The sequence below is a fragment of the Drosophila rhopaloa genome, unplaced genomic scaffold (genome assembly GCF_018152115.1).
Source record: "Drosophila rhopaloa isolate 14029-0021.01 unplaced genomic scaffold, ASM1815211v1 contig_163, whole genome shotgun sequence".
Classification (NCBI taxonomy): domain Eukaryota; kingdom Metazoa; phylum Arthropoda; class Insecta; order Diptera; family Drosophilidae; genus Drosophila; species Drosophila rhopaloa.
This window is the reverse complement of record NW_025335043.1, coordinates 5994248-6004744: the sequence shown is the minus strand read 5'-3', so window position 1 is coordinate 6004744 and position 10497 is coordinate 5994248. Positions and strand designations below refer to the sequence as shown.

General features: G+C 37.1%; 2 protein-coding genes across 2 annotated transcripts; one reads left to right on the top strand and one right to left on the bottom strand.

Moving 5' to 3' along the window:
* The first annotated feature begins 467 nt into the window (after positions 1 to 467).
* Positions 468 to 983, top strand: LOC108051388 (endocuticle structural glycoprotein SgAbd-8). The gene is made up of 2 exons (XM_017133478.2): positions 468 to 490; positions 555 to 983. Exons 1-2 carry the CDS (start codon positions 479 to 481, stop codon positions 909 to 911), a joined length of 369 nt encoding a protein of 122 aa, XP_016988967.1. The 5' UTR covers positions 468 to 478; the 3' UTR covers positions 912 to 983.
* Positions 984 to 2759: 1776 nt separating this feature from the next.
* Positions 2760 to 6967, bottom strand: LOC108051418 (diphosphoinositol polyphosphate phosphohydrolase 1). Its single transcript, XM_017133530.2, has 4 exons — positions 5921 to 6967; positions 4766 to 4864; positions 4411 to 4566; positions 2760 to 4354 (listed from the first exon to the last, which is right to left on the bottom strand). The coding sequence occupies exons 2-4, from the start codon at positions 4862 to 4864 to the stop codon at positions 4076 to 4078; spliced, it is 534 nt and encodes a 177-aa protein (XP_016989019.1). The 5' UTR covers positions 5921 to 6967; the 3' UTR covers positions 2760 to 4075.
* Between the last annotated feature and the right edge of the window lie 3530 nt (positions 6968 to 10497).

Here is a 10497-nt window from a genome sequence, read left to right as displayed (position 1 = left end):
TTAATTATTTATTATTGAAAATGTAAAAGAGTGTACAATATTCGCTAGATTATTTTGTGTATCTTCAAGTTTGGCTTACAATTTATATATTTATTATGAATTTAAGTCAAGATTAGATAAGAAAAGAGGCATTGTTTGGCAGCATCTGTAAATCGCGATCGTTGATCTGCGATTTCTAAGGCGCAGATAAGTAGAGTGCCCAAACAGATGGGGTTATAGAGCACCTGGGTCGTTAACTAGTAGTGAAAACAAACAACAGACGATAACAAACGGAGCTATTAAGCGAGGAACGCTCGTAAAACTCGGTCAAATTCATATTTTCAGATATGCGAATTAAATTAATAATTCGGAGTGCCGAAGAGCATTTGCTTTGCAAAGTTGTAGGTGTAGGTCAGTGATCGGGTGCGAGTATAAAACGATCTGTCGTCGAACTTAGAGATCAGTAATCATTAGCAACTGCAGCAAAAACAGCATCAAAATGTTCAAGATCGTAAGTCCGATGCTAAAATAGCGTTAATAGAACAGCTAATCAAGGTTTTCTTTTCCCACCAAAGGCGCTAATCATTTCCCTGTTCCTGGTTGCCGTCACCCGAGCTGCAGATGAATCACAGGCCGAGATCACCAAGTATCAGAATGAGATCAATCCGGATGGCACCTACAGCTGGGAGTTTGGGACCTCCAATGGCATCGATGCCCAGGAAAGTGGAGTGGGAGGAGTTCAAGCGGCTGGATCCGTGAAATATAATGCTCCCGACGGAACACCCATCCAGCTGGAGTACACCGCCGATGAGAACGGCTATCGTCCCACCGGAGCCCACCTGCCCACGCCTCCTCCCATTCCAGATTACATCCTCAAGGCTCTAGCCTACATTGAAGCCCATCCCTTCAAGAGAATCCAGCTGAAGAAGTAGTCAATATACATAAGATTTAGATTTAATATAGCCAAATTTGTTATACAAAATAAACTACATATAAGTAAACAATTCCATGACGGGCGTTAAAATTTACTTAATCAGTGAAAAAAGGTTTTGGAAGACACCATTCAGAGATCACTTAAAACAAGCAAAGTTAAAACCTATCATTTAAAGATTTAACACAGATTTTTAGAGAATCAAACCACAATCATTGAGAAGTATGCCACATTGAAATCGGATGTCTGTAAGAAAAGTTATGGGCTTAGACGTGCAGGTTTTAGGCCAGTTTTCTGCAAAGCCTATTTTTCGAAAATTTGGAATTAAAATGACAGAAAATCGACCCCAAAATACAAAACAAACTATAAACACAGTTTTTTAGAGAATATACCCACAATCATTTTGAGGTATGCCACTTTGAAATCGGATGTCGGTAAGAAAAGTTATGGGCTTAGAAGAGCAGGTTTTAGGCCAGTTTTCTGCAAAGCCTATTTTTCGAAAATTTGGAAAGGGGTAACACCATTAAAATGACGGAAAATCGACCCCAAAATACAAAACAAACTGTATACACAGTTTTTTAGAGAATTTACCCACAATCATTTTGAGGTATGCCACTTTGAAATCGGATGTCGGTAAGAAAAGTTATGGGCTTAGAAGTGCAGGTTTTAGGCCACTTTTCTGTAAAGCCATTTTTCGAAAATTTGCAAAGGGGTAACACCATTAAAATGACGGAAAATCGACCCCAAAATACAAAACAAACTGTAAACACAGTTTTTTAGAGAATTTTGCCACAATCATTTTGAGGTATGCCACTTTGAAATCGGATGTCGGTAAGAAAAGTTATGGTCTTAGAAGTGCAGGTTTTAGGCCACTTTTCTGTAAAGCCATTTTTCGAAAATTTGCAAAGGGGTAACACCATTAAAATGACGGAAAATCGACCCCAAAATACAAAACAAACTGTAAACACAGTTTTTTAGAGAATTTTGCCACAATCATTTTGAGGTATGCCACTTTGAAATCGGATGTCGGTAAGAAAAGTTATGGGCTTAGAAGTGCAGGTTTTGGCAAGTTTTCTGCAAAGCCTATTTTTCGAAAATTTGGAAAGGGGTAACACCATTAAAATGACGGAAAATCGACCCCAAAATACAAAACAAACTGTAAACACAGTTTTTTAGAGAATTTTGCCACAATCATTTTGAGGTATGCCACTTTGAAATCGGATGTCGGTAAGAAAAGTTATAGGCTTATGGTGCAGGATTTAGGCCAGTTCTCTGCAAACCCTATTTTTCGAAAATTTGGAAAGGGGTAACACCATTAAAATGACGGAAAATCGACCCCAAAATACAAAACAAACTGTAAACACAGTTTTTTACATAATTTACCCACAATCATTTTGAGGTATGCCACTTTGAAATGTGATGTCGGTAAGAAAAGTTATAGGCTTATGGTGCAGGTTTTAGGCCAGTTTTCTGCAAAGCCTACTTTTCGAAAATTTGGAAAGGGGTAACATCATTAAAATTACGAAAAATCGACTCAAAAATAAAAACCGAGTTGAAGATACAGATTTTTAGAGAACTAAAACACACACAATACACATACTATATTTGGGAGTAAATGGGATATGTAAAGAAACGAAGTTATCATTTTATTTCCCTTAATTTTCTGATTGTTCCTATGGCAGCTATATGATATAGTAGGCCTCTCCAGCCCGTTCCGACTTATATTCTACCTGCAAGTTTTGCTCTAAATAGCTTTTAAACTAAAAATTATTATTCTCTGCACGGATTTAAAATTCAGCTATATAAATATTAAAATTAGGAGTACAAACCACCCAGTAAAAAACACTTATTTTGTGTTTGTTTTCTTCTTTATTGGTTGTAAATCATCGTTTAATTGCAACAATTTGTGATATAATTTAGCGTTCCGATAAAAGTTCGTTTGTCGGCTTTAGTTTGCAACTAAAGTACAATTGATAGATTGGAAAATCATAGATTCAACTGCCAGACTTTGCTTCCATTGAGCTTGAATTAAAATTTCGTTTGTTGCGCGCTTTTGAAGTGCCAAAAAATCATCGAAAAAATGTCACATAAAATTGTTCATCAACTCGTGTGTATCTTGTATCTCTTAAATCACATTGAAAACATGCTCCTCCCTTAGCTGTGTTAATATTATAATCGTAATTATTGTTATTTTTTTTTTGTTTCTGAAAAGTACAACGTGCACATATCTTAGTAGTTGAATTAGTTCATAATATGTTGTTTGCTGGCTTCTCTAATTTCTCGCATTTTGTTTTTACAATAAGTTAACGTTTATCTTTATATTCCCCCTGCAATGGGTTCTATCTTCTTGCATAGGCAACTGTTGTTAATTATTTTAAGGATTTTTAATGATTCCTTATCCGTCTGCTGTTCGTCCGTCAAAAGTCCGGAGTCTAGAGTTATTTTGAAAAATGATCCTCGACTGTGGTAGATTCAAAACGAAATCGTTTCGTTAGTCATCGCTTAAATAGGTTTCTTTTTATTGTTTAGGCCGCTTAGCATAGTTAATCAAGATATCCTTTTGCGCTTGGTAAAGCCGAATCCAATTGGTTTGCTTGTAACTATAATCAATTAAGATGCCTTTTGAGTAAATTATAAAAAAAGAGTAGAAAAATCTAATAGATATCGTTACTTCTGGATTTTGTTTTTTAGTTTATCTAGATTTAGTTTTAGTTTCGGTTTCGTGTTTGCAAAAAGTGCTATTCGCTCAAAAATTATTACATGTTTTTTTTATGTTTTCTTCTGTGTCGTGTTATAGATCTCGAAATTTGTAAGTTATCGCTTAGCATTGATCGAGTAGCGTTTTTGTTTTCTTCACCTTCTCTTCACTCGCTCTGGAGTAAACACATAAATTTAGTTCTCATACAATTACTAAAGACATAAATGAACGCTTTGACTTAAACTTAAACGCAAATGGGGCTATGTGGGGGATGCGGGGTAACATAAGTATCGCTTAATCAACATAATCTAGAAGACTGCCTGTCTATTTGTAAATTTCCAAAATGTCAAAATGTGTTTGGCTTTGGGTATGGGGTTAGAGTTAGTGTTGGGTTAGTCTCGGGGTTAAGTGTGGTGTGCATGTGTGGCTTCTGCTTTTTGCAATCCGGGTTCCGCATCCTACTGTCTTTATGCCGTGGTGGGCGATGCGGCTGGGGTGGCGGCATTGGTCAACTTGGGCGGATGCGTGGCGTTGACCACGCGATTCGTGTTGTCCAGCGTCTTCGAGTGCTGCAGCTGCATTAAATAGTGCTGCTGCGTCGGCTTGTGCAGCGCCAGCTGCGATAGAGCGTCATCGATGGTGAACCACTGACGCTTACGGCCGATGCTACGCGAGTCCTCCCACTCATCCAGCTCCTTAGTCACGTTCATAACGAATACCTCGGTGCGATGCATGTGGTCATTGTTCTGGAATGTAGGTGTAAAATCAGTATCTTCTTTTATAAGTTTTCCCTAAAACCAACTTCGAAAACACCCAGACAACGACCCAGATCGCCAACTACGCCGGCCTCCTCGAGTACTTCGCGCATGGCAGTCACCGAGGGCTCCTCTTCGGGCTCTACACCACCTCCTGGAACGATCCACAGCTCCGGACGACGAGAGGAGGTCACCAAGAGCACCTAAATACAAGTAAGAATTGATTGTTAGTAATTATCTTAGGAAATTTTATTCAATTTCCTAAAATTGCGAAATTATAAAAGACTTTTAAATGATCTCTATAGAATTGTCTAGAGATACCACAACACTTTAAACATTGTTTTTAAATCACTACAGTTTTTGTATCAATCTTGATAAACTTAGTTTTAGTTTTCCTCTCACCTCCGCTTCATTCTCCGATTTCACGCAGATACAGGCAGCGCGTCGCCTGAATCCATCCTTGTCGTAAATACGAGTCGAGTTGGGCTTCTCCTTGACCATCTGCAAAATATAAAGAGTTAAATTAAAAGCATTGTACTTGTGAATCTTAGGCAAAGCTGGTTGATCCCCTCTATATTTTACCCCCTTATGTGCACGTTCAAAAATAACAATCGCTGATAAGTGCTAAAGCTCTCCATATATCATTTTATAGCTTGACGCCTTTAATTTGAATGTGCGGCACATGAAAATCGTGATTCCGGTCTTATCAGATGCGAGATTGTCGGGCCATCGGTAAATTGCACTGCCTGTCCGTCCGACTTATCACTTATCAGCGGATAGCGTGCCGCACTCGTTTGCCGATTGTGTTCCTCATGAATGGTATATGGACTATTTTATGGCATTGCCCTTTACGACTAATAAGGTGGAGGGGTAATTGGGCAAGAATATCAGTTGGTGATTAATATAATAGATGATCGATCAAAATTCTTCTATAGAAAATCGATTTTTATTAAGGAGTCCTCATAAAGTAGTTTTTTAGAAAAATTAAAAGTAAGTACTGTCACTTTAAATAACGTATTACACATTTACTTTAAAGGTCCATTACAGAAGATACAGACAAGTTTATTAGAAGTAGGTGCAAACCAATACCTCCCACCGACAATCTTATAACAGGTGATTACTCCAAATATTTACAAGGTAATCCAGTATGAAAGCTAGAGTTAGTACTGAATGTTATATTTTCTTGATATACGGGAATCTTATAATTTGTTCAATTAGCGATATTTAATAAAGCTTATGATTATTATTTTAATTATTGACAGAAAGGAAACGTAGTAATTTGCTACTGTAAATGCCTAGTAATTGATATTAAAGTTGATCCAGAATTGTACAAATTATTATAGTGCAAGGGGTGGTAAAAAGGTTTATTATTTCAGATTCCCCACTCGATTGGGTTTTATCCAAGTTTATTATTCCAAATTCCCTACTCACAGACTCTATAGTATATGGAAGTTCTTAAATCGATCTAGTCTATTGGGTCGATTTACTATTTTGTAGGGTAATATCTAGGCGTTATTATGTAGGCTATTACACCCTATTCTTTATCCGTATGCTTACGTTTGCAGTGGTATTCGCTGATAGCAGATGCGCGTTGTGTTGTTGTCTTATTAGGCACTTGTTCTCCTCCTCTTTCTCCTTTGTCTCCCCTTTTTATCGCTCTCTGTCGCCCTTCTCCTCTTCCGCTGCAACAAGTGTTGATTGTGTGTGTGTGTAAGTGGGGAGCCGGTCGCTTTTGCTTCTTGCGATTTTCTGCTTTCTGATCTCGTGCCGCTTTTTCGCAGGTGCTTCTCGGTCTCTCCCTCTTTTCGTCTCCTTCTTTCTTCCTCCCCCCTCTTTTCCGAACACAACGGAACACAAAGGGAAATGGCGAAAAGTGCACAAACAAAATCTAAAGACGACAATTTCTGCGCTCGCACGTCACACGAGACGTTGTGTTGGTATAGGTGTTTAGTGTTCGTGTGCCGTGTGTTTTTGTTGTTTTGAAGTAGTAACGAAAAAAGAACTGTGCGATTGTGTTTGTGGAGGTGTGAGTGTGTAAGGGAAAAGCGAGAAACAGAAACTTGTTGAAATCCAAAAAAATAAAACGAGAAGAACCGAAATGAAGAAGGAAATAAAGCGCAGACAGGGCAGAATTATTTAACTACTTTGCAAAGATTGCATGTTGTTGTTGTATTGGTTTTACACGGGAGAGTGTGTGACGCGTATGGGTGTGTGTTTGTGAGTAGCTTTTTCCTCGACTCTCTCTTTGTCCTCAAACTGCAGATCCGATTTTAGATCTCAGCTTAGGTTTTTCGCTATTTCACAGCTCCTCTTTCGCCTTTTTCGCCGTTATCCCAGCGTCACACATGCGGTTTTGTTTTCGCTTTCCATTGCCTCCCACAATATGCGCGTCTGTTTTTCCGGCTGCTTAAAATGTACGAAGTAGCACACGGCTGCTGGAAAAGCGGAAAACGCGTGCTTTTCACCGATACGTCGCGAACGAAGCCGCGCGGCCTTTTTGGTGGGTGGGTGGTTGACCGCTTTTATAATTATTTACCCGTCGAAATAAATTGGCTTTAATTTCACGCTTGTCAGTGTGACCGCGGAAAAGAATACCATCCGGCTGTCAAAAATGTACTTTGTTACCATTTTTATTTAAAAAATATACCAATACTGCATCTAGGGTATTCTTTAAATTTAAGTCAGCTGTTTGCCAGCTGCTCCACAAAAATTGTCTAATATCGTAAAAAAGGGAGTATATTTTTAACGCATTTCTAATGCTGGTACCGCATATTGTTTCATGTCATTATTGTATAATGATTTTCCTTTCGTAGACTGTTTGATTCAAGTTCAATAATTAAATAGTTCCGAAAAATAAAAATTATGTTTTTTGTCACAAACAAAAATTTTCAAAATATACCGCAGATGTATTTTCCCACCTCTAAGTTTGACCGTAATAGCACACATAGCCCTCTACCGAATGTTTTAAAGACTTCATCTTTGAGTTCATTTAAAAGACGCTGGGCGGCGCTATATAATACGTTAATTTTGAAAGTCTTTGAATTTAGAAAAGATGGAAAAAGAAACTATTGTATTATTATATTAAGTATTATAATGTGAATCGTTGGTTTTTTTAAAATTATATAACACAGGTGTAACATTGGAATTGAAATTCAAACTGAAATAAGAGTTTATCTTTAGAATCAGTAACTAAGATGGTTGTTATTAAAACAAAAAAATTCGTTTAGAAAACTGCTTACCTTTTTCTTTTTTATCCTGTGTCTTAAATAAAGTTATTTTAACTTGTTAAACTTTTTTTAAATTTATGTTTTTATTGTTAGAACTTTTAATTTCGAATTTCAAAGTAACACAACTAACCTTAAAGCTACAGATCTTAACCCTAAGGTCTATTTAAGCATTTAAATTCTGCATACAAATCCGTATGATTTACAAGCTGGAAACCCCAACGCCGCCTCAAGGGTCGCACATTTTTGAGTCGCTGCCAGGAAAAGGCATCGCAGGATACTCCGAAAAGGAGAAGGAGTTCGAAGGGGGGCGACTTTATGGCCGAGGCACAGCGAGTTACACAGAATTTGTTTCTTGTCCTGTTGTCTGTTGCTGTCGCAGGTTTTGTTGTAAGCTTTTAATGCAACTACTTAGTGTGCAGGTTTTGGAAGAAGGGAAGTCCTTGGTGTCCTTGGCTCGCCTTAACCATTTTCGGGGAAAACTCCTCCCCCGATTGGCTTCTTTTCCGATCTCCTGACTCTTTTTGCTGCTTGCTGCAGAAGCAAATTGCTTATTTCTTAATGCATTTGCCATTTCCTTTTTTGGCTTTTCTTAGACAATTTTCCCCGGCCGCTCGTCGTATGAGTTATGGCAACAGTTTCCATTTTCATTTCCATTTTCTTTTGGGTGACCATGCAGAAGTGTTAAGCAGTTTAACGCGCTTTTTTCATGGGCTTCTTGGGCATCTTTTTCATTCTCTGAATTGTGCGACACTTGTTTAGTTGTTAATTCTGCCAAATCGATCGGTGTCCTTTTCCGCTTTTCCCGCCCCGCCCACTTTTCGGATGGAGAGGCGGCACGCCTTGCTGCACATAAATTCAATGTCATAAATTTGGCAAGAGGCGTCGTTCTGGCTACCAAAAAACTTTGCCTATTTGATGCGTCCGTGTGACCTCAACCAGATAGAGAGCAATGAAATCAAATGTGGACAGGAGGAGATGGTAATGGAGCAGGGAACCCCAAATTGAGATGGGAATAAAAATTACGATTTTAAGGAAGAGAAATTCCACTAGGAAATATCACGTAAACGTTGGGATTGCACAGAGGTGATATAAAATAAAATAAAGCTAAGCTAAACAAGAATTCCGTAAATATATTATCCAATAAGGAAACATTTATTTAAGTTGGACCCATAAAACTGAACGAGTTCCCTAGGGAATGTCTTTTAATTAAGTTGAAACATCATCATTTAATGTTTAAAGCTTTTAAGTTAAAACAGTATTTATTTATATTTTCTGGCTTTCAGGAGTATTTAAAAATTTTAATTTATTGAGTGATTTCTAAGTTAAGTTAAGAAATATGAAAATTGTAAAATTTACTTGATTTTTGAATTGTTTGCTTGATCCTTTTTTATAGCATTTGTTTATGTTTATGTTGTGAAAGGATGTCAGCTATTTAATAAGTCTAAAATATGTTTGATATTCAAGTGACTTACAAAAGGATTTGTAAAAAAAAAGCTTTAAAATATGAATTAGTCCAGAGTAAAAGGCCAATGTCGTACACTGATATTGAAGGCTTACGAATAAAAAAAGGATTTTATATGAAATTGTTATTAGCCCTACGAAATTCTCCTTTTGAAAAATATATTAGTTTCATTTTGGTTATGGGTACCTTAAAACGAACGGACACTTTTTGTGCAAATGAAGCTTCTTCTAAATCTAGCTCCAAAATCCATAGACCAAATCAAATTGCACTTATTTTCATCCTGCCTTCATTTATTTTTTGTTTTGCCAGTTCACTATTTTTTCGTGCTTCTCCTCCATAAAATTGTTTTCCTTTTCCTGACTCTCTAATTCTTTTTTGTTGAACCTTGTCCTGCGGCTGTTGTGGTCAACGCTCGTTCGTCCTGTCTACTGTCATTGTCGTTTGTGCCTTTTTTCTTCTCCCATTTTTTCCCCTTTTTCCAGGGAAAACTCCTGACCACGTGGCAAGGAAACTTCATGAATTTAAATGAACCCGATTCCCTTAAGTTACTGTTAATTGAGCCGGCAAATGGGATTCAATCCGAAGGGACTTTCCAAACTTGCTGACTCCTGGCGCAGGTGTCGCAATCTGTCGTTAATTCACTAATCCCACTAATGCCACGCCCCTGTCATCGGGCTGGGCAACTTTGGCCGCCCCCTTTTCCTTGGCAGCATATTGTTTCATTTGAACTCCGGAGGAGATGGGCGGAGATAAAGGACATGGAGTCACCTACAAACGCAATTTGGCAACAAAATGCACCAAACAGACAACACAACAAAACAACAAAACAACAAACATTCAACAAGAACAACAGCAATGGAGTGCCCAGAATTATACAATTTATGCGATTTACGAGCAGGCTCCTTTGGCTTCTTCCATTCAGTGATGCTTAAATAGCCTTACGTAAAATACATTCCTATATTAACATTATAAAAATACAAAAATTAATGTCATATTCTACCTGGTTCTACCTAAAATGATTTTACAAATTGCGATCTCGCACTTACCAGTTACAAGGAAATCTTAAACTTAGAAGAATTTTAAATATATACACTTATCTTACTTGATTTTTCAAATATTATAATTCCTATTTTTCTACCGAGTTTTAAGTTTTTTTATTGATTCGATTTGATATTATCAATAACTCAATAACTTAAACCTTTAAAAAAATGTATTTTATTTTATAAAGAATTTATAAATTTATAATTAAGTAAAAAGAAAATAGTATTTAAATCATGGATACTAAAATGAAGTCTTCCATTTTTTTATTTTGATAGTCACTCGTAATATACAGGTGCCAGTTTATTAATTTATATAATTTTGTAATCCAATTTCAGTTTTTACATTTTTTTTTAAATAACCCTATGGCATCACTTGCGATTCGGGAGTCCTTTGTCCTGCTTTTT

Bases quoted from the DNA above. Each gene is read 5' to 3' on its own strand.
- LOC108051418 (XM_017133530.2), bottom strand. From the start codon at position 4,864: ATGGTCAAGGAGAAGCCCAACTCGACTCGTATTTACGACAAGGATGGA. The intron at 4,567-4,765 runs GTGAGAGGAAAA...ACTTGTATTTAG, and splicing joins AATCGGAGAATGAAGCGGAG to GTGCTCTTGGTGACCTCCTC. The intron at 4,355-4,410 runs GTTGGTTTTAGG...CCTACATTCCAG, and splicing joins GTTGTCTGGGTGTTTTCGAA to AACAATGACCACATGCATCG.